General features: G+C 41.4%; 3 protein-coding genes across 24 annotated transcripts in view; all 3 read right to left on the bottom strand.

Annotated features, from left to right (window-relative positions):
* Positions 1–171, bottom strand: part of tead1b (TEA domain family member 1b) — a 49,864-nt gene extending 49,693 nt beyond the window's left edge. Inside the window, 1 exon segment of the mRNA XM_035529230.1 lies at positions 50–171. The gene's annotated coding sequence lies outside the window, so the exon portion shown is untranslated.
* A 1,014-nt stretch (positions 172–1,185) lies between these two features.
* Positions 1,186–14,906, bottom strand: parvab (parvin, alpha b). Of its 3 annotated transcripts, none has more exons than XR_003410739.2 (14): positions 14,360–14,906; positions 12,244–12,333; positions 12,077–12,147; positions 11,823–11,925; positions 11,557–11,697; positions 11,299–11,414; positions 11,058–11,116; positions 10,238–10,257; positions 10,002–10,063; positions 9,851–9,919; positions 9,238–9,339; positions 8,735–8,807; positions 4,411–8,156; positions 1,186–3,753 (listed from the first exon to the last, which is right to left on the bottom strand). XR_003410739.2 is itself a non-coding variant. In XM_027011552.2 (14 exons), exons 2-14 carry the CDS (start codon positions 12,553–12,555, stop codon positions 8,080–8,082), a joined length of 1,026 nt encoding a protein of 341 aa, XP_026867353.1. In that variant the 5' UTR covers positions 12,556–12,643; positions 14,360–14,438; the 3' UTR covers positions 1,186–8,079. The 3 variants fall into 3 exon arrangements, 2 of the variants coding, with proteins under 2 accessions (XP_026867353.1, XP_026867340.1); XM_027011552.2 differs by adding an exon at positions 12,513–12,643 and having other exon boundaries at positions 1,186–8,156; positions 14,360–14,438; XM_027011539.2 differs by having other exon boundaries at positions 1,186–8,156.
* A 2,985-nt stretch (positions 14,907–17,891) lies between these two features.
* The window catches only part of mical2a (microtubule associated monooxygenase, calponin and LIM domain containing 2a), a 37,462-nt gene continuing 32,514 nt past the window's right edge, over positions 17,892–22,839 (bottom strand). For 4 of the 20 annotated variants that reach the window (XM_035530273.1, XM_035530348.1, XM_035530342.1 and 1 more), the window contains one exon: positions 21,380–22,069. In XM_035530273.1, coding sequence (XP_035386166.1) covers positions 21,784–22,069 — 286 coding nt within the window. In that variant the 3' untranslated portion in view covers positions 21,380–21,783. Of the gene's footprint in view, positions 18,132–18,329; positions 19,230–19,763; positions 21,193–21,379; positions 22,070–22,839 lie in introns of those variants that run through there. The other 16 variants (XM_035530320.1, XM_035530286.1, XM_035530330.1 and 13 more) reach the window with 13 other exon arrangements.

A 22,839-nucleotide genomic window follows, 5' to 3' on the forward strand; every position in this document is an offset into this window, starting at 1 on the left:
TATTCAACAAGACTAAAAAAAAAAAAAGAAAAAGGGATAATGTACTTACGGTGAGGATTTTAACAGCAGACGAAAAAGCCAAAGAGCCGAGAGCAACAAGTCTCTCTGCACTATATTTCTGCACCACTTGGACAATGTTCCAGTGAAATCTGCAACTCCCGGCAGAAGGAACTATGGAGGAGAAAACAGCAACATTTGTATCCGTCATCTTGTCCAAAATTCTCACTTATGCAATAATTTACATCCAAATGTTTCCGAAACGACAAGCCATGTTTCTTGTATAAGTCTATGGAGTTTACAGCAGAGCAGAAGCGTGCAAGGTCGGGCTTCTATACAAAAATGTAAAAAATGTCAAAGATTTTCGTGCTATGTCAGATGGTTAGAGCACTGAGTCAGTGGACAAAGTGAAAGCAGTGCGCCCTGTTGCAACAGCGTCGAACAACACTGGAGCGGCCAACTAAACCCGTGAAAAGCCACTTTCAACCCGTCCTTTCTTCTTCTGTGGCTCTTACAAGTAATACAAATGTGATCACTGTGTTATTTTTTCGTAAAGTACAACATAATTTATAAAATTACTGACAAAAAACATTTTCCATATCACTAGGCTTATTACCTTTAAACTTACCTTAACGTCCGTTATTGATAGAATTTTTTAGGCTCGCCCTTTCTGATTTTCTAATGTGGGTTTTGCAAACTGTGTAAAGTTATTCTTGTGTTTCGGGGTCAGCCGGGAATGTGAACGTGAATCGCCGACGCACCGATAGAGATGTGAAGAATGCTCGGAATGAGAGCAGGAATGAAATGAACGCGAGCGTCGAGTTCGCACTAGGGCGGAGCGAGGGTGGCGTCATCCCAACCTCGACAGTCCGCCATGGGAAGGAGGGACCAGGTCCGTGAGGATGACTTCACAGGACACGTCCAAAGGATCATCCAATGGGAGAAAGCCCAAGACTGTTCACTGCTTTTTACTTATCAAATGAATGAAAATTACACTTTAACTTTATTAACCTCTCAAGAAGAGACGTATGAATAAACGGATCCAGTACGCGGCGTTTACAGCCTGCTTACCTGACCGCTTAGCCAATTTTATAAGCATGCGAAATGATATGAAAGCTGTACTTTAAGAAGCTAACACAGTGATGAAAAGCTGGCCCACTTTAAGTTAGCAGTAAAAACATCACTAAATATTTGTGATTATTTAATGTCTTAAGGTGAACTGTTGACACCCTTTCATAGTGAAAACATTCATATCATTTCACCAGATTTACTCACACAGGTGAAAATGGATTTTGTCAACTGTTTCCAGTTCCCATTCATACATTTCTAATCATTTAGTATAGATTTTCCTATTGAAAAAAAACAAAACAAACAAAACAAACAAACAAAAGTGCAGTTATAGGAAAGACAGTAACTTCCTGCCATCTGCATGCTTTTATACAGGTCTGTGATATCAGCCATGTCTGGTCGTGTCTGTACAAGTGTCCCATTTCTGACACCACTGCCCCACAGTGCATAAGAAATACATTAAAGCCACAGTTCTTCATTACAAGCCACCAGTTTATACATGTTGAAAACAGCTAATGAGTTTCAGGGTCAAGGAGTCCACCACGAATTAGAAAACTCCACCTGAGGACTCCCTTGGTGCAGATCTATTACTAATAAGTGATGAGTCTTGTTTAATGATTCTATAAGTGCATTAGTCTCCTCTTGAACCTTCTTCTGTTTCTGCAGCATTGATGATGAGTTTACTTTCCAAAGCCAGGTTATCTTATCACCAGTTCTTCTCTTGTAAGTGGCATCTGTTTCTTCTGTACCAAACTACTATGCATCAAAGGGGGAGGGGAGCTTATCTATGTAAATGTCATATGTCCTGCAAGAACCTGCACCCCCCCCCCCCCCACACACACACACACAAGCAGAAGTGAATCCTTAACACCTCCATACAGCCCTGATTCATCCGCCGTCATGGGTCATCTGCTGAAAGGCTTTCACAAGCTTCTTGTTAAACATTAGCTCAGTGTATCCAGGAAGTCTTTGCGCAGTATCTCTGCATAATAGCACAATGTAAACGGCTTCATAGCCTCACACCACAGCCTGTTTTCATCGGACGGGAGGCGCCTGAGGTAGATTGGATCCAGTGAGAGGGACCATATGAAAACCTCCCAGTGCCTATGAACTCAAGTGGAAATGCAGTTTGCAAGGAATGAAGCAATACGAAATGGCTGCAGTTAAATGTGGCAGGCGCACGTCTCTGTACTGCCATCTTCACCTTTCAACATAATACCCTTACAAGGTTGCATTTATTTAGAAACTTTGGGCACTACATAAAATTCTTCCAAAAGGCAAAGAAAAATAAAAAAAAATATCGAAGATATTCGTACTAAATACACTTTTTTACACTTTGCAAAAAAAGTCAACGATGGAACCTGAGCCATTTCTGGAATAAAATGTTATAGAGTAGTTTAGGGTTTTCATGACATCTCAGTGGAGGTGCACACTGATACAATGATAAAGTAGTCAATCACTGAAAGCAATAAACCCTCCACATTCATCCACCATTCTGTATTTTGATTCAATCGATTTCATAAAATGTCAATTTCATGCAGCAATATTTTCACAGGCAAGCCTCAGGCTTCACATACTGTTTGGTGCTATTTGACATGGTTTGACATATTATAAACAATATCGTAACATACACCACGACGTTGCTGGTCTCTTACTTTATATCACATATTGTCATTAGAACGCACAGGAAAAATATCTAAAAAGACTGTTTTATATGATTATTCCATTGTTGAATACACATTACAAAGTATGTGGTCCTGATGACAAAGGCAGACAACAGGGGAAAAAATAAATAAAGTTGGAATCAAATCTATGATGACAGTCTTCTTTGTAGAAGCTTGTTTCAAAAGGCACCATCCTAAGGCTTTAAATACACAGCAGAACAAGAGGTGAGTGATGAGAGCAACCTCATGTTACTTACACACACGCGCACACACACAGGTGCACACACATACACAAATGACATGCACCATGATCACCTGGCTTAACACTGGGTGTGGCCTCAATACAAAGCAGGTAATGCAGGACAGAAACCTGAGAGGGACTCATGTTAGCGAAGTGTTTGGAAGGGTAGGGAACCTGCTAGCAAGGTGTTCTTGTGAGGAGTCCCCAGCCCCCAGGTGTGAAGAGGGTGTTAAACTGGAAAGTTTCAAAACAGAACACACACCATTCTAATTTGCACATGAGAGGGGACAATAGATTTAGGTCCTGAAGTTTAGTTAAATAAATAAACAATAAATAAGGAAATAAAGAAACAAATATGCATGCAGACAAGCACGATCTTAGGAAATGCATTTGAACAGAGACATGATCCTTTTTTTTCCATTTTAGATTTTAAAAAGCCTCATGGACCATTTACAGACACATGTACAGAGACCAGCTCTCACTCTCTGCTTTCACTAAGGGTCTTTTCCATGTCCATTATCAGCGGTGTAATCTGATGTGGACAGATACGGCCCCAAAGGCCTTGCGTGTGTGGGCTTTGAAGACTGGAGCGTGTCACTCTCTTCGCTGTAGGGGGCAGAGGTGAAGCATGGCGTTGGGGGAGGTGCACCCAGGGCCGCTTTAGTTCTCTGCTCCATCGTCGCCCAGTGACCTCTCCTAATCAGGGGCCTCTGTGAGGCCAGGTGCAGAGCAGGTCTGGCCATCGCATGCTGCCTGGCCTGCTCACACAGGCGCACTGATTGGCTTTAGGGAGAGATAAGAGCTGACTCAGCCAGAACCACTCACTCACTGATAAAAACACAGAGCTTCATTTCAATCAAAACTTTAATCGGGAGGGTGGGGAGCCACAACCAAAACCACCACAGGGGGTCCTTTCATCAGATTTAGATTCCCTTTCTGCTTCTCTGTAATGGTAATTACTTTGAAATTAAGTACTTCCAATCAAATTAAACACATGCATATGCACACACACACACACGCTCACAAACAAACAAAGCTGTAACTTTAGGGAGATAAAGAACATAGAGATGTTTAGCAATACATTTCTGATGTAGTTTTGTTTTGTCTACAACACATACTGAGTGTCTTAAGCATAAAGTACCTCTTTAAATGTTATGAGAAATGACACCAAGCATATACGTCGCCCTCTTGTGGTGAGTGGGAGGGGCTTTTTGAAGTGATTTTTTTTTTTTACATGAGTGAACTTTACTTTGTGAACTCTATGAACATCATCAACTATGCAAAGTCGTACACCTTTGGTTCCATTTAACGGATACTAAAGTCAAACATGCCTCGAGGAAAAAGCATCTCATTAAAATGTGCACATGAATATGTTTGGCATAGAAAAATACTGAACAGGATTCATCTACAAAACAGGAGGCAGGGTATTCACACTGTTACCTTAAACAAAGAATTCATTAGGGAAAAATGTTGATTAGATGCCTGACATTGTTGATGTTCCTCTCCACAGATCCTTTAATCACATTCCTCTGTTCAACATCTGAAAGATAAAAGGCTCAAATCTGGCACCAATGTGCTGGAGCAGTACAGTTAACAAAATTTAATTAAAGCTGATTGTAATATCTGGGCTGCATGTCTTTGAATTACAGTTGAAGGCTCAGTGCTAGGTCTTCTCTTTCCAATAACTATAAAATAATAAAGAGACAAGAAGAAACCACAGCTTTGTGACTTTGCAGCACAAACAGAAAATACAAGTGTTATTTCTAAAAATATATGTATTTTTCTTAGAAATCAGAATGAAACTGGGTTACTGAAGCCACCCATTGCTACATTTTACCCGAAAACCAGGAAGAGCAGTAGTCTCCAGGCAACAGGCGAGGTTTTTGATGTCCAAATGTTTGTGCACTAAATGTCTCTTTAATTCAATTCTGTAATGTAGTGTTTGAAGATATGGATCTCTGCTGCCTTTGATGCCTCCTGAGACTCAGAGGCATGTCACAGGAACGATCCCACACTACAGCCCTTCCTATAAATAAAGCTTACTTACTCCACTGCTACTGTTCCACTACCACAGGAGGGGAAGAGAAAGATCTGCTAGTCTGCAATGGGACAAATTGCACTAGTCAGCGCATGCTCAATTCTATTGCTGCAAGGCTGGCAGATGATGGAAAACTGCGGCTGGGAGCAGGTGCATCCTGCAGAACTCTTAAGGCACATTTAAATGGGTGGTACACTGGGGATTATGAGAAACCATGTACATTCGTATGCACACCTAGCGGATCTTTATATCACAACCTCTTCCTGCTTTTTCAATAGGACGTGAGTTCAAATATCAGCACACAGAGGTCTTTAATAACCACCATCTTATTCAAATTTTAAACTTTATTTTAAATATGCGATTGGTAAATAACATAATCTTTTCAGGAGTCAAACTGTTACCTATTCAGTAAATCAGAGCCTGGCAAAGGTATCTTATGGAGAGACAGACTTTGGCATAACAGATCCATTAAATGAGATTAAGACCAGATGCTAGAGCTGATTACATTATGGGTTTTAAACATGGCGAGTTATAGTGACTGCTTTAAAATAGTGTCCTCGTTTGAGTATACAATAGGAGGAACATCGAGGAATTATAACTGCTATAAACACATTATCATCGATCTAATGTAGATATTACGTTTGTGTTTCTAATGTATGCTCCAGTCATATTTCAAAATACGAACACTTCCATGTATTACATTATTTTCTCAACCAATTTTTCTTGTTCAGGCTACCTTACAAATTAATTTTACATTTCTTAACGATTTTAATAGCGGACATCGCAGTCAATGCAGGGAAAATCATTCTCTGGTGTAAATGAATGCGCGAAGCATGTTAATAGTCTTCTAAAGACACTACTAAGAGTACACGACGGAGAAATCAATTACTCGTAATGACCAGAATCTTTAGTACAAATCAATATGAGCCCGGATAAGATGCTTTGAGTCGAGCATTTACCAGCTGTTTCGGCAGCCTGCATCATCTCTTTGTATTTGTGAGTAAACAGCGGTTGAGGCTGGGAAAAGATGGAGCGAGTTCTGGGTCCGTTTGATGTCACGAAGGGACAGTGGCGGTAATTGCAGCAGGGCCGCTAATGGCAGGGAACGTTGCTATTCAGGACACCTTAGCAGTGGACGATCAATTACACAGGTGGCCATCGCTGTTATTTCACCACTCAAAGGGAGCACTCTGATGAAGTCGCGCTAGTCTCTTAATCCTCCGGCTCGAGTCAGAATGGGCTGGGAGAAAATGTGTCAGAACAAAGGTTTATCGAAAGGCAATTGGCAGCAACTCCCCTGAACGCGCAAATTTCACATTTAACGCCGGCTCTTAATGCCGCCTATAGAATATGACAGATAATGTATTATTTTTCAGAAACGCTACGTTTGATGGTCCATTTTGTTCCACTATACGAAGTCTGCAATTTGGAACCACAAAAAAAGCTGACCAACAGATAACAGAACCTACAATTCTTCCGGGCTAATATTCTCCACACTGGTTTCTCAGATCTTTTGTGGAGTTACACAAGGCTCTGCACTCCGCAACTGCAGAAATCCGTTAAAAACGCGCACACACACACACACACACACACACACACACACACACACACACACCACACACACACACACACACACACACACACACACACACACACACACACGTCAGTCGCCAGAATCTAAACTTAAACATGTCATAAATTAGAAATACACCAGTGGCAAGCCGCAGAGCTCATCGAGGAATTCAAATAAGACGCAGGCTAAACAGATGCGCGCAGCCACAGTTTCAGTTATCTCTGAAGCCTCTATTGCAACCCTGTCAGGTGTAATTGCGCGTTGCAGGCTTGTGAGAGTACATGGCGGGGAAAATGTGACCTCTCTATTCAGAAAACACTTCATGTAGCCTGACCATTCCGCCAATGCGCTGACCACAACTAAACATAAATTTCTTCGGGAACTAGGCATTTGAAACCCGCACGTCCGTGCTGTTAAATTAAACACTACTCTGCCTTTTAACAAGCCTTTTATTGAAGAGGTTAAATAAATACCACTTCGTTCCGAAAGTTGTTCAGTATGATTGCACTGTTTTGTCAGCAACTTTAGAGACCAAAATCAATTTATTTATACCGTTCCCCATTTGCGTCCTCATTCAAAGTCGCACACAGAACAGTCGCACGAAATGATCAATGGTTAATAAGGAGAGCACAGGCGTTTTCAAAGACAGGAATTCACTTTTTCCAGGGCCCAGCAGACCCCACAGACGACATTCAAGACGCAACAGTGAAACAAACGACTGCTGCGACCTTCATATTAAACAGCACAAGGGAATCCATTTTCCCCTCGAACGCCCACATAACATTCTTACAAACTAGTGGCAACGCTCAGATTACGGTCTGAATTCAATGAATGCCCTTGGGGAGGGTGTGCAAGGGGGATAAAAATTCATGTCTGTTTGCTTCCAATATATAGAAGTTTAATATGAGCGCGAAAACATCTAGTCCTATTCAGCAGTATAAAGACCAAAGTTTGAACTAGTTAATTTAGTACGTTTACTTCATATACACCAAATCACAAGGTTTTCTATCACCAAGAGAACTTATCGATTTCTAACACAAAAAGGAGTTACAGATCACGTTTACGATCACGTCAACACTACTGGGGCTCGTGTAATTCTACAGTACCAATGAAAAGTTCCCTTATGTGTTGAACACACATAGTACTGTGTAAAAAATATGATATTAATGGAAGAGCATAACGACAAAAGTAAACATTAAGAGCATAACGACAAAAGTAAACACTGAACCGGCATTAACAATTCACTTCAAAATAATTTCATAAGTCACTCCTTCAATGTAGTTTGTATTAGAATTACATAATTTCAAAACACTAATGTGTTACAGCATGCAGAATAAATAGTAAACATACTCTGAAATATTCTGAAATACTGAAAGTGACAATCCATACGTCAAAATAACTTCGAATAATACTGATAAGGATATCATCTCAAGAGCGAGAGTGTTTCAGTCATGTGGAGGCGTAGAACGGTGGTTCTTTGTGAAATCACTTTTTCTGCTCATTCCACATTCCTGTACTTCGTGAAGAGGTTGTAGAGGACCCGCAACGTGGACTTCAGATCACAGTTGACAATGTCTACGAGGGTATACAGGGGAGGAACACGTTACGTTCAGTAAGGCATGGAGCCAGAGAGGGAAAAAAACAGGTACTGTGTAATCAGGGGCACTAAAGCTGTTGTCAGCTCAGTAGTGTAATGTATTCCCTCTCTGCTTTCAAAACATCCAACCTTTACGTTCAACATCAAGCCCAGCTTGCTGACCATGTCATGCGTTAGGCTAATTCACACTCCTTCATCGGTCGTCATAAACACATGCTTTTACGTGCACTGATTATGTAGGACAATTTTGAGTGCAGTCAAACTGTGGTGCCATTGTAAATTCAGCACGCAATCATCATTTACATCAAAGCTCATTGGTGAGGTTCACATAACTGCAGCTCTGTGTTGTGATTAGTTTCTCATTCAGTGCAGCATGAAAGCTACATTACAGAAATCCATGCACACTGAAGAGACACACATGGCAAAACCTACTGCTAACCAGAATAAACTAAGGTTGTTTGTACTCAGGCAGCTTGGCCTGGCATTTCTGAGCAAAGGAAGTTTTCTAAACCCAATGACAAAGCTATGTCAGTCACAAGAATACAGTGCCACTAACCCTCAGGCCTGGGCTTTGGTTTCTCCAAACCGCCATCTTCCATCAGTTCAAAAGAAAACGAAACATTGTGCACCTATAATACAGAATGCAGTAAGGTTGTAAGCAGTGTAACAATAGTGAAAAACCTTCACCCGAAGACTGAAAGTGTAGCGCAGAAATGGTTTTTGGAGTTGACAATATTGTAACTGTGTGTGGAGTCGACAGTATTGTCTTCGGGTTCCTCGTGACGATGCATGTCCTTGGTCCCCAACACACAATACTGACTAACGCACACTGTATGAAAGATGAAACATTTTGTGTCCTATTAATCCTTTGATTTCACATACATTCAGTCATACAAACCAGAGCACAGCAGGATCAGCAATGGAAAATAACAAAATACTGAAAGCATCAAAGAATAACTGGCATCTATTTCAATCATATCAACTAAGCTTTTCCCGAGCCAATAAACTAATATACTGGGTATATTAGATTAGTGATTAGTGGAACAAACTTAGCAGTACCTTATGATCAAAATGTTCTGGTGTAAGGAAAAAGTTGTAGAGAGGAATAAAATATCCTTCTAGTAGTCCCATCAGTAAGACCAGGTACACGCCATCAGCAAACTAATAAACACAAAAACAAACCAACAGAAATCAGTCATTTTATTGACATAAGCTACTATTCAGTTTAATTTTATTGTATTTATAGAGTGCTTTTTACAACATTGTCTTAAAGCAGCTTTACAGGAACCAGGTCTATAGCTATAATGGCGACAGCAAGCCAAAGGTGACAGCGGCAAAGAAAACCTCCACCAGTGGTATGAGGAAGAAACCTTGCCTGGAACCACACTCTAAAGAAAACCCATCTTCCTTGGGTGACGCTGTGTTCATAAGGAGACAGGGACCGTTACTCTCTGAAGGAGAGAGGGTGATGGGGAGCATCACTTCAGGCGGGTTTAATGGGTGCTCCGGCTGCTGAGCCAGAAAGGTGGCTCTTTGGTCTGGTGGGCAGGGCACATGTTTATTGCCCTGCAGGACCCAGATTCGAGTCCTGGGTGGGGTTGCTGCCCTTTGTCGGTTAACTTAATCAAAATAAACATTTAGAGGCTACGATAGGTAATTAGAGATACGTTACCTGTGTGTCCAACTCTGATACTTCCAGGTTCAGTTTGTTTAAGTGCTTGTTCACAAATGTGATGAGAGTCTGTAAAGGATGAACAGATGGTGTGGGATGGCCTTTGGGGGTAACGTTCTGTAATGACTTAGAATGAATGAGGTGCACATACCTTTTTCACCACATTCAGCTTGTCTGGAGCATGGTCAAACAAGGTGTCGAACGCATCACGCTCTGTGTGAGGAAGAAGGAGTCTTTCACTTGTAAGCAAAAGGGTCAAATTAAAGTGCAACAATATCAAATAAGCAATCAATCTTTCTTACAATGCTTCTATTATTCACTATTTGCTGTTAAAACATTTGTATTTGGTTTTGCTTTACTATGATTGAGAGTACATGCAGTACAAACCATGCCTTCCAGAAAGTGCTCTGTAAGATAAGAAAAATTAAATAGAATGTAAAGAAGCAAATAAGGATATAGTTTATATGATAGGGTGTCAACTTGGTGTAATCAAGGGAGCCCAAAAGGCAAACAGAGAGATTAGCAGGAGAGAGAGCTGGCACTGTTAGCCAGGCGCCAGGCGACCAAACGGAGCCCGCTTTTAGGACGCTGGCCTGGTGGACATATGCCCACCAGCTCCTCGCCTTCACGCTCAAATCTGCCGTGGCAGGGACGTGCCTCCGCAGCTGCTGCCTGCACTCCGGCGCCAGCCAAGAGCCCCCCACACTCTCCCTTATCTCGGGAGGTGGTTCGGGCCCGCTAGAGCGCTAGCAATCAGGGGCGAGGCTGGGCAGCAGTGGTGAGCTGGCAGGAAGGCAGGGTCAGTGCTCTGGCCCATCACGCTGCAAAGCTGCTCAGCAGCGTGGAGATCCAGCACCACACTAGCCCCTCTACCCACACAAAGCCCCATGATGTCCCCAGGCTCTGGTATGTCAGCACATGTTTCTCACTTTTCAGCTCTGGAGAGGCTCTGGGGTGGCAGGCCCACTCATTTTTCTCACCTTGTCCCATTCTTGGCAATAAATATTTAGCAAAAATATATCTCAGCAGTGTTTAAATACATATGCAAGCACGAGCCACTTGTCACCTGAATGCAGATTTTGGCCGTTCACATTCATGCTTACGATGGCATGTAATTTTGTCTTTTGGAAGATATTAGCAGTTACAGTTTTGTTTGAACAGCTGTGTCCAGATACTGACAAGGAGAATTACAACAGCGATTACATACTCTGTGTTGCCAGTAATTTCCTCCTGGATGCTCCGAGACTGAAGAATGCCCTCGCGTTTCTGTAGAAAAGACAAAACACATCAGCAAATAATGAAAAAAGTAGATAAAAGAAATGGCATCTAAGGCGTGTTTCGCCTTAGAATCGCTAGTATACCCATGCAGTACTAAGACACATCAAATGTTGTTACCAGTTGCACATCATATATGAAGCTCAAGAAGGGGAGATAAAAGGAGCGAGTACCTGAACAACAACTACTTGTATGGACACATGATCTGGGAGTCGGACAGGAGCACGGAAGTGCTGAGACAGGGCCACCAGCAAGTGAAGAATGGCCACTATGCTCTTAGCATGGACCGCTGAGGGATACACAGTAGAGGTCACGACACACCCAGCATCATTCTGTAAGCAATCCATTATTGAACAATCAACTAAATAGAAGCATGTGGAACAAATATATTCCGAGTGAAATAAATCAAAAAAGATTCTGGAGTTATTTACAGTCAATGTTCCATTTGATGTTCCTCGAGGACACTTTAAGGGTGTCATTGATCTTTTCCAGGACTGTCTGAAGCTTCTGTTTTTGGGCAATTTCAGACTGTGTGACCTCTGCAACATTAAGTTTCTCCCCTTCCAGCTTCTCTAAAATCCAATATGAAATGGACAGCTTAGTTTTTTAGATAAAACAGATGTGAAGCTAACATATATCTGGGAAGGACAGCTATTTTTGTTTATTTGTGGAGCACTGCATTAAAGCAAGGCAATACCAAAAAGCTTCTGAAGAACCTGTCCATCATAAAGGTCCTCAGCCAGATCTTTTACAATGATTCGTTCTCCTACTAAAACATCATTGATCCAATCAATGAGAACCTGTGTTAGAGGTAAAGCTGCGATTATTAGATGGCAGATAACCCAGGACCATAATACAGTGAACCACTGCATTGTATCAAGCAATTTGCTTATTATATGATGATGACATATTTAAGTCGATTGTACTGTACACTATGATGGAGACAAGTACCTTCATCAACTCCTGGAGTTTGGGGTCATTTCTGGAGTTTGGATCAACCATGGTGCGGACTTCATTCTCCTCTTTAGGGGACAAAGTGCACATGTAGCAAGACATCAGACAGCAGGAGAATCACTGGTTGAAATGTGAGATTTTAACTCGGCAACGCAAATTTTTACCCAGCATGGTGTCTTCAGGATCCAGCTCAAAAGGGGTGGGGCTCAGGGGCAGATTGATTGCATTCATGCCTTCTTCTTGGAGCTCAGAGACTACAAAAAGCATCAGTAAATGATAGAGCATTTTCTTATTCATCCATGAACGTTTGGTTTCTCTACTGTTTGACCAGTTGCTTAACACATTTAACAAATTACTGTACTATGCCACTGATTATGATATTTCTATATAATAGGGACAGCTGATTGATAAAAGAGGACACAGAGTCTCTTACTTGAACACCAGTATGCTTTGCGCCAGACTGTGCCTCTCATCATTAGTGGTCAGTTATGCAGTATTGGTTTTACCAGGGGGAGGCTGCTCAGAGTGCCACGTCTAATGTTATGCATTCGGGCCCGAACACGTCTGGATTAACAAAAGAGCTACAACTCAGCCCTCGGATCAATGCACTTCTCACCATATTCACTGTCAAAGGGGACCAAAAACAAGTAGAAGTATTTGAGCATAATAAGTTTCAGCATAATCTTTTGTTCTAATTCAAAACAAAATTTACAAACTTTACTGGAAACAGTCAAATTAAATTTAGACATGAATATGCATTGATCAAATTAGAACGCTATTATAATCTAGTTATGACTATAAAATATAGCAGTTCTTGATTTGCAAATAGCTCTGGATGTACTGAGTGGCTGCAGATTTGACGATGACACGCTGAACATCCTGGTCGTTCATGCAACACACTGTAAACTTGGACTCTCTCTGACTCCTGCAGGAGCTGCTACACTGCTCTGCTCCTCATCCCTGTGCCAATGCTGGCCAACCTCTGGAGCCAAGCTCCTGAACATGCCTATGAGAAACTGCTGCACAGCTCTACACTAACATCCCATCAGACATGAACATCCTGTTTTTAGTCAGTGCTCCCATTACATCACCCGTCTGAACTGTGCTCAACTGTTTAAGGGTCTTAAAGGCAAAACATATGTCAGCATGTGTCCAACAACACACATAAGCCTATTAGTCTAAATTTATAATACAAACATCTACTGTTATTTGCCCTCTCTGCCTGTGAAAACATATTAGCATATCATGCCTGTGTCTCTTTTTCTCTCTGAGAGATTGTGCATGTCTGAGCACTCATAACTAAATATACTTCTGCCATATGGGACCAAAGAAGCGCTGAATGGAATCGAATAAAGCCGTGTAATTTGCGTTCACCTGCGCGGCCCAGTCCTCACTGTCTTGGGCTCAGCTGTAAGCAGAGCAGAGAGGAACAAGAACCGCTTTCTTACAAAATACCTTTCATTCAATATTAGTTTATTTGTAATAGAATGGAAATATGAACTGCAAATTACAAATGTATGCTCATTACCCTTCTCACGTGCTTATGAATGATGTGGGCAGTTTGAGCACAACACAGGCCAGGGCTTTGTGTTTTAAGTTCAAACGCACACTACAGAAACATTTGAGTCAGTAGTAAATCAGTGTGTGATGGGAGATGGTTTCCTAAACCACATGCTCCATTTGTGACGCGGCAGCCAACTATTCTCCATATATGGTTAAGTCACAGACTTGGAGCTTTTTTGTAAACACTTGGAGGGGCAACTCCCACACTGCCACAGTGAAAGCGGAGTGGACGCCACTTTAGGCTAAATACCAATAATAACATGGTGAAACGGGCCAGATTACAGATGTGAATCACAAAACAGCAAGGTTATGTAGGCCTACATGGTTTGTTTTTAACTTTACACAGCTTGCAAAATCTTAAATGCCCAATAAGCTATTATAAAGAAGTTTTTAGTAGCAATATTGTAAAATAAATATAGTTTATACCAAATGCCATCTATACTGCGACACCCTGTTATTTACGCAAAGGTGCATACATTCCTTCCTTAACGCAGTGTGTACAAATTATGACACTGTAAACTGTTATTTCAAAAACTACACTGAAAATAGATGATATGGTCTGCAATGTAAAGCAGAAATCACCAATACCCTTCTTGAATTTTTGACGCGACATAAAGTTTATTTGACATTTAAATATCTGAGTTCTAATCAAGATCTGATAACCGTTAATGCAGGTAAATGCCCCGTGGAGAGGGCTACTAAATCCATTGCTCACACCTTCTTTTGCTTTTTTTCGTCTTGCCAAAGTTCCTCCAAGTTTCCCGAGAAAAGAGTCATCCTTCTTCCTCGAGGGAGGCGATTTCGCGGTCGGAGATTTGGGAGAGGACGGTGATTTCTGCGGCGATGAAGCCATAGCGGTTATTATTCACAACTCACTTCGCGGCTGGATTGAAAGTTGTGAATTTCCAAGCCTTAAAATCGCCTTTGTATAATGGAAGCGAAATGCCGAGTATTTGTTTTCAGCTTCCAAGATATTCGATTCGTCTCCCAGTAGTCTTTCCTTTCGTTCCCAAGTCCCACCCTTTTTCTCTTGGTTAAATCCAAATAAAAAAAGTCTACGGATACGGAGGGTCCGCGCTGTGTGGAATTGGCTCGCACATTCTGTTGGGTATCCTATAAATCCTTCTTCTACTTTTCCACACACTTAAACTACTAAAAGACGTGTGTAAGGATGGACCTAACGTATCCAGTTTTTATCCGTCGTTATTACTAATCTAACAAAATAACCGCATCCTTTAGGCCTCACTGTGCGCATACGATTCCTCTTTGCAATAAATGGGATTGAAGACACCAAGGCAGACATTCTTTAGTACCAGTGCTGTACATTAATAGAGAAACTTGTCTAGAACAAAGTTATCTGCTAGCAAGATTTTTAAACAGTTCTAAAACGTTTATTTCCCTAGGAATTTCAGTGACTGAAAAATACTGCACGAAATAATCATATTTACTGCTCTAATTAATGATAATCATTTTAAATCCACACAGATCCGCATTCATATCACTGTACTAATTGCTGTGTGTTGCTTTTTAAACCAAAATCTGATTTCAGCATTAACTGTGCAAAAAACCTGAAAATATTATTATGATGCTACCAGTGCGGTGATGCTACCAGTGCAGTAATGCTACCAGTGTGGTGATGCTACCACTGCGGTGATGCTACCAGTGCAGTGATTCTGTGCAAGCCATCAGACCTCTCCGTTGTAAAACTTGGGTGGCACATATTGGAAATACCATCAAAATGAAAATTTGGATCAACTACTAGTAATAATAGTAATACACTTTCTTCAGTTCGTTATATCTAAAAAAAATATTAAAACAGCTTAGAAAAGATGTACATTCACTGAGCTCATTTACTGTTCTGGTTACTTTTTCTCCTTTTCACTGTGACTGATCGCTTGCAGGGCTAGTCTATTTCGGGTAATTTTTTATGATGAAGAACTTGCTCCACAAAAGGTTTGAGATCTCGGTCTGTGCACCTTATACAATTATCTACCCAAAGCCATGTAAAGAAGCAGTGCAATCTGTCTCAGGCACTCATGAAAGCAGACATTTACAGTTCTATTCTAAGATCGCTGGCCTGGTCTTCTTGCAGACTGGCATTGCGGGACACAACTCCAGACTGAGTGCTTCTTTTCTGCTCTCTTGTTGTGACTGCTCTGAATAATGCTTTCATCAAAAAATAGAGATGACTCATATTGAGATATACGAATTGTAACAGATGATGGGTAGGGCTGATATGAACATGTTTCTAAAAAAAAGAAAATGTTTGCTATTTCAAACAAAAGTGATGTTTTGCCTCTATGTGCTATTTTTTCCTTGTATAAATTAGGAATTATGCTTTTAAAAAAACAAAGCAAAACAAAACAAAAAAAAAACCCCACTACTCAGTACCACCTGATAATTTCATATTTCATACTTTCCTGCTCCATCTTAATTTCTAACCCTCATTACGTTTTGTTATACGTTGCAATGCAATTTCCACCTCATTTCAGGTTTGAATGCTAATAGTGCTTACGCGTATTGCAGCATTTTCCCACCCGAGATAAGACTATTCAGACAAAAATATGAAATGCAGGCAGGGTCAATTTGCCTGTGTAATGCAGTGTGCAGCGCAGGCAAAAAAGCGAGCCACATGTGTAGCTGAGCTCTAGTTAATGTTGTCCTGCCTTCATATCCCATGGTCCTGTGCGGTGTGGGGTCAGACTGGACTTGCTCTCAGGCGAAACTCCTACGTTTCTCAGTGGTTTTCAATGGGAGTTTATTTTTGGTTTTATTTTGTTTTTTTCTCCTCACCATAACAAGATAGACCTGAAATGATTATGTTGGAGTTTCTTCCTAATCTGCTAACAGGACTGTAAGCTCGATCAAGAACTTGGTAGGAATATGCAGCATGTGTTGTAGAAAAGTGGGTTAAGTGTGTCTTGTTCCAGCATGTGACCTTCCTGGCTTTTATTCATTATGCTAATATCAAACCCTTCACTTCTGTTAGGCCTACCATATGGTTTGAAGAATCCTGAAAATGGCAGCGTCCACAGTCCTGCCGTGAACTGTAGGCTGTAATTGGTGTGTGTGAGAGGCTGTGTGTTTTGCTCCTCCATGGCTCCTTTCAGCTGCGTTTGATCTGCTGTTTTGTCTCTGTGGCTCAGTAGGAGCCTGCAGTGCTTCACAGCCGGAGCAGTGTGGAGGAGAACTGTGTGCTCCCCCCAGCCGTGTCCTCCCCCTTTACCCCTCTCCTCCCCTCGCTGCTCCTCTCATCCCCGAGTCAGTGCTTCCGGCCTCCGTGGCGCTACTCTGCGCCTCCCCACCGAGGTCACTGTGGCCTGGGTCGCATGCGAAAAATAACCCCTCCCCTTCACACGCTTTGCTCCTCTTCAGTCAGTGTTCTCAAGCCTTTCTCTCTCTCCCCTCCTTTCTCTCGGTGGATCTGTGCCATCTACCCCGCTGCGTGAAAGCACTGCACCTGACAACACCAGCCTGGCCCCCAAGGTCATCTCTCCAACTCCTGGCCAAAACCCTGGAAAAGCGATCCCCTTGTGGGCGGGGCCTGTGGAACACCGTGTTCTCCTGGAGACAGTGTGCAAGGAATGTTCTTAATGTGGAACCAACCCAAAATACAAGCTCACGGCTTCACTGTGTCCCCAGAAAACACACCTGAGGGATAGCCACATGTTGTACTTGGCATCCTCGGTCTAGCTTGGACAGTAAGTGGTGCAGGCACTCATGTATGCACGCACACACACACACACACACACACACACACACACACACACACACACACACACACACACACACACACACACACACGCAGTACAGAGAGAGCACATAGATGTAAGTGCAGTTTCTCTGCTGACCTGCGTGGGTGGTCTTTCCATTTCACTGTCCTCGTCTGTCTCCAGGCATGACACGCTGCACTCCTGACGCACCAGTAATCCAATGCAAAAGAGATCATCTGGCCAGCATGATTGAACTAAATGCTTTGGAACTGGATATCTGTTTCCATGAATGGCGTAAGCAAAGACTGGGTGCTGTTTTAAATGGTTTTCTAATGTTCACCCCTGCCACATAATTCAATTGTATATGGCACATGTTAGTTAATACACAGATAACCTGTATGCAACATGTAGAATATAGTATAAATGTTTAAACAAGGCCAGTTGGTAAGTGAATTTGTGTCAGATGGTCAGCTGGAATTGGAGAGTGAGTTAAATAAATTGATTTGGGGAAAGAAATGAAGAAGAAACAGAAAACCTCAGGTTCATACCAAGTGTGGACTCACAAACCAGCCCCCCACCCCCAGCCCAAAGCCAGCTTTATTGAAGGTCACTGTTTATTACAGCCAGGCAGACGCGATGTGAGACTGAGATGTTCACAAAGAACAGCAGTAACATAACGTTCGGAAGCATCCGCAACCTTTCTGCTCTGTTGATGGAATGAGAAGATAACCTTCTGCTTCAGGATCCAAAGCTCCTACCTGACTCATCTCTTCAATCTATAGACAACAATATAGAAAATGGCATAAATGCACCTTTCTAAGGAACAACTGCAAATCGTTAACATGCCATGTGGAATATATTATGATAATATTGTATAAGATATATATATATAAATATCAAATAATTTTATTTATATATATATATATATATATATATATATATATATATATATATATGAGAGAGAGAGAGAGAGAGAGAGAGAGAGAAAGAGAGAGATATTCAAAATTCTAGTGAAGTACAATTTACAATTCTTTTTATGCTTAGACTGTCAATACAGTCTAAGCATAAAAGGCAAAATAAATAAATAAATAAATTGGATGCATGAGACAGAGGATGGGTAGAAAACAATAAGTTTAAAATAAAGTTTACAAATTATAGTATATATCACTAAAATAAACCATTACTTATAGATTTATGACATGTTGAACCAGGACCAGTAGCTAGATGACATAAAAGATATTAACTGTCAATCAAAACGAAGAGTGACCGCTTTAGCTTGTTCGTATAAACAATGCCCTCTAGTGGTAATAAATATTGACGCTCAGTCCTGACATCGAGACCCTTCAATCACTATTACAGGCACTATTATAAAGGGACTATTACAGATAGTTAATATTCATGACAGGGATAGAAAAGAACCTAGACGTACCAATTTATTATCAGCATTCTAATTATTAGGCCACCTGTAATATTTAAGGTTTTAAATTTTAAATCTGATCTCAAAGACTAACCATAAACCTAATCAAAAGGACAAAGGGTAAGAACGTTATTACCATAAACAGAAGCACTAAAATTACCAGTCGATTGCAGAGCTGTAATTTCTTGAGTCTGTACCGCATTTTCATTTTGTAAATCCTGCACTCACTACGTTCTTATTGTTGGCAAATCCGCCGTATTTTGGGTTTAATAAGTGTGCCAGATCGCTTTGGATGTACAGGTTCCCGTAATGTCCATATCCACAAGAAACAAATAGAGTTGTGTAATGGTTACGCCAGTAGGTGGCATTACACACCAATTTTATTTCTTACTCATTTCACAGACCTGAATAAATGTAATTTCTCCCACATCTTGTCATTAAGTTGATCAAGGTAAACCTGCAAAATAGGGTACTTCAGAGAAGTGTTTATTTAATCAAGACAAAAATATGTTCTATTCATTTTTTTAATTAGAGAACATACTGTTAGTGCCACAGAGAAACAACAGTTCTGTGTGTATTTTTAAGGTGCATTCTCTCAAATTTGTCAAATGCTGTTGATTGGCCTTGATTACATAGCAAGGTCTGAATGTTGGCATTCAACGGGATGATCTTTGTGATGTTAAACTCCATCATTTCTGTCACTGCTAATTTGAAATGAGTGCACGAATCATCATAGACCTCTATCACTGACTAACCCACTAAAATAGCAAAATTATGTTTTCCACCCAAGTGTAACTAGTGTAACTACAATATAAAGCCAATAAGAGCTTTGTTAACAATGCACATATTAATGCTGATGTTTATATGTTATATACACTATAGAAATCACTCTGAAAAAATTAGATGTCTTATTCTAAGGGCAATGTCTAAGGGCAAAGTTGGGACAATGCATGGTGGCTAAAGCATGTGCAATTTTAAAGACAGACTTGACCTCTTCTTCCATAGGACAACTGGAAAATGTTCCCATTTCCAAGCTGCAGCGCAGAGGCGCAAACCCTCTGGCAGGGCCAGATTTGGGAAGTGAGTGCTCCGTCTCATCTCAGAAGAGCCTAATGTCTCAGTGAGAAAGAGATAAACAGGAGAAGCACCAGGGTCCAGGCAAACAGAGGTTCAGGGGGAGAGTAGACGTTTAGTGATCACTCAAGTTTTAAAATTGTGCATTAGCAAGGTGGTGTTAAGAAAGGAAAAGCAAACTGCACTCATCCTCCTGCTTGGGTGCATTGTCTAGCCATTCAGTCGTACAGCAATACATAAGTAGTTCGATACATTAATACACAGGTACAGCCAGAATATGATTCATGGAACATTTGCTGAAGACACAGAGCGTTGACAGAATGAAAGGTCAATATTACAAAAGTAACACTAAAGATATAAATGAGATACCGCACTGGGCAGTCTAGTATGAGAGATACTGCACTGGGCAGTCTAGCACAAGAGATACCACACTGGGCAATCTAGCACGAGAGATACAGTACCCTACCTTTTAGTATGTCTCAAAACCCCACCCCACCCCACCCCACCCCATGACAGGATAACTAAAGGGATAGGTGAAGTGCTCTATAGAGGGGGCCGTAATTGGCTGGTGTGTTGAACAGGCGCACCAATGTAAGATAACCCAACTGTATTTTGTTGCAGCCCTCCAGCATTGAGAGTGAAAACCTGCACTGAAGTGCTCTAATGCAGAAATGAGAACATTTATTTCACAGTTCACCCTGAAGGCCAGGGAATGTTCCCACTGCTCTGCACTCACAATACAGCTCATAACGCCGCTGGCAGAATTCTTTACATATCTGTTCTGTGCTGACATGGCTTATCACATAAAAAAGCCTAAATAATTATTTTGAAGGGCAAAATGTTTCTCATGTTTAAGTGGCCATCTTGTTTAAGTGAATGAGAGACCCTGACAGCCCGATGCCAGATTATTTGGGTTTTATCTGGCTGCTTCCTAACTCCTTCACCATTTCATAGCAAAAGATTGTTTTGCTCCAAGGACACAGAGGGAGGGGAAATGGACTTTTTGTGAAGGTGCAGTGGAGTGATATCGACCAGGCACTGAATCCCCATGCTGCCTGGAACTGTACAGGAGGAATGGCCAAAGCTGAGTGTGGACTCGCTGGCTAAACTGAAAAACCCAACTAACCAGATCACTCCGAGAGCCTGGTGAAGGGGAGACGGCCGTGGTTGGCTGGTGTCGCCCAGCCCGATGGCTTCCTCTGTTCTGTTGCCGGGCGCAGGAGGAGGATTGTGTGCGGAGGATACTCTGGGCTTTATTGGTACGGCGAGAGATGTGAACCCACTCCAAATCAATGACACCCTCTTATGCTAGACTCTGTTATGCCCAACGAGCAATGTGGCTCCATCTGACAGTGGAAAGAATGTTTAGAGTTCACTTTGGGTAAAAGTCCTATATGCAACACCAGGGTCTGAGCTACATTCTTACTGCCATTCATTTGTATGTGGCCAGTTTATGTATTTTCATAAGAAAACATGTTAAAAATATATATATTGCTGCTTGTGTATTTATGAATTAAAAAATTCCTAAGAAAGTGAAATTGCTCACATCATTTATTCGATGTATGAAGTGTATAGTTTAACATAAATAAGCAAAAATAACATTTAGACATAGAAATTACTGTTTTTTGGGGGGTTTTTTAATAGTTTTACATGTCTGGTAAAAGGTGCTATACTAAATGTTCTACATGTTTTTGGAGATATCAAACCCAATTTTAAGAGGCACAGATCTCTGAGGGTTTTTGTAATTTAAGCAGCCACTGAAACAGAGTAGAATAAATAAACAGTGTAGAAAAGATGGCCTGAGGCGCACACACAAAAGAGAAAAGGGTTAAAGACATCCAGCAGAACATTCCTGTTAGTCACAACGTGCCAGCAGGCGAGAGGGAGGCTCCAACACGCATTCCTCTCCCCGGCACTGTGACATATCAAACTCGGCTTCACACCCAAAGCCGTATGCTGCTGTAGCAAGAGCCATGTGCAGTGGGAGGACGACGGTGGCGTGAACCAAACCCCTGCTCCAGGTTCACTGGACTCTGTTCAGCCACGGGACTTGGTGCAGCCCTCCTGAGCAGGGGACGTGAGCACGAAACAAGGTGCGTGCGACCATGCAGTGTGGGCTCACACAACTGAGCAGTGCAACACAACACCGTGCAGGTGATCACCTCGAGTGTGAGAGGGCTCAGAGCGACTCGGGGGTGGACACTGCAGACTGGGCGGAAAAGACTACGAGTCAATGACAGAAAAGAGAAGGGAAATGAATGTGCGCGTGTATGTATGTATATGTATATATATATATATAAAACATAAACCATACATAAACCAAACAAAGCAAATGGCTTAAATAAAAGTGCTGCACACAGCTATGCAACTTGAGCTGCAAGCGTCATGCTGTATTAGAAATACACACTACTTTGTGCATTTTCAGTCAAATTTTTTTCTATTTGCATACATGTGGCATGAAATTTAGCTCATTCTTCAGATGGAAAAAATAAACAAATGTACACAACTGAACATTGGCAATGGAGAGAACAACGCAATATAAATCTTCCAGTGTATACAAAATACATATGAATCATGCACTGAATGTGGTTTCCCTCTCGCCTTTGAGGAATGCAACATGACAAACATACTGTTACACTGTATGTTAATGTAGGTAGATATAAAATATTTGTTTGTAAAAATCTATTAATTAGGCACAGACAAAAAGGTCCAGTGACTTTGATGAAGACACGCTCTCCACTTTACAGTGTTATTTTTGCATTGATTTCTTTGCACAGGCTTTACCAACAGTTACAGAGATGCGTTTATCATGTTAGCATGGCCTCTGTGCTGATCTGTGCTCTGTGCTGACCTGCACAGCTATGACAGCCACATCACTGCACAAGTGTAGTTCTGGAGAAACGGAATTACATCAGTAGCTACATGCAACACGATGCTCGTAAATATGTGCATTTCTACAGACAACATTCTCTGGACCTGCTCCAGTCTGTAAA

This window comes from Electrophorus electricus, chromosome 1, assembly GCF_013358815.1.
Source record: "Electrophorus electricus isolate fEleEle1 chromosome 1, fEleEle1.pri, whole genome shotgun sequence".
NCBI lineage: Eukaryota > Metazoa > Chordata > Actinopteri > Gymnotiformes > Gymnotidae > Electrophorus > Electrophorus electricus.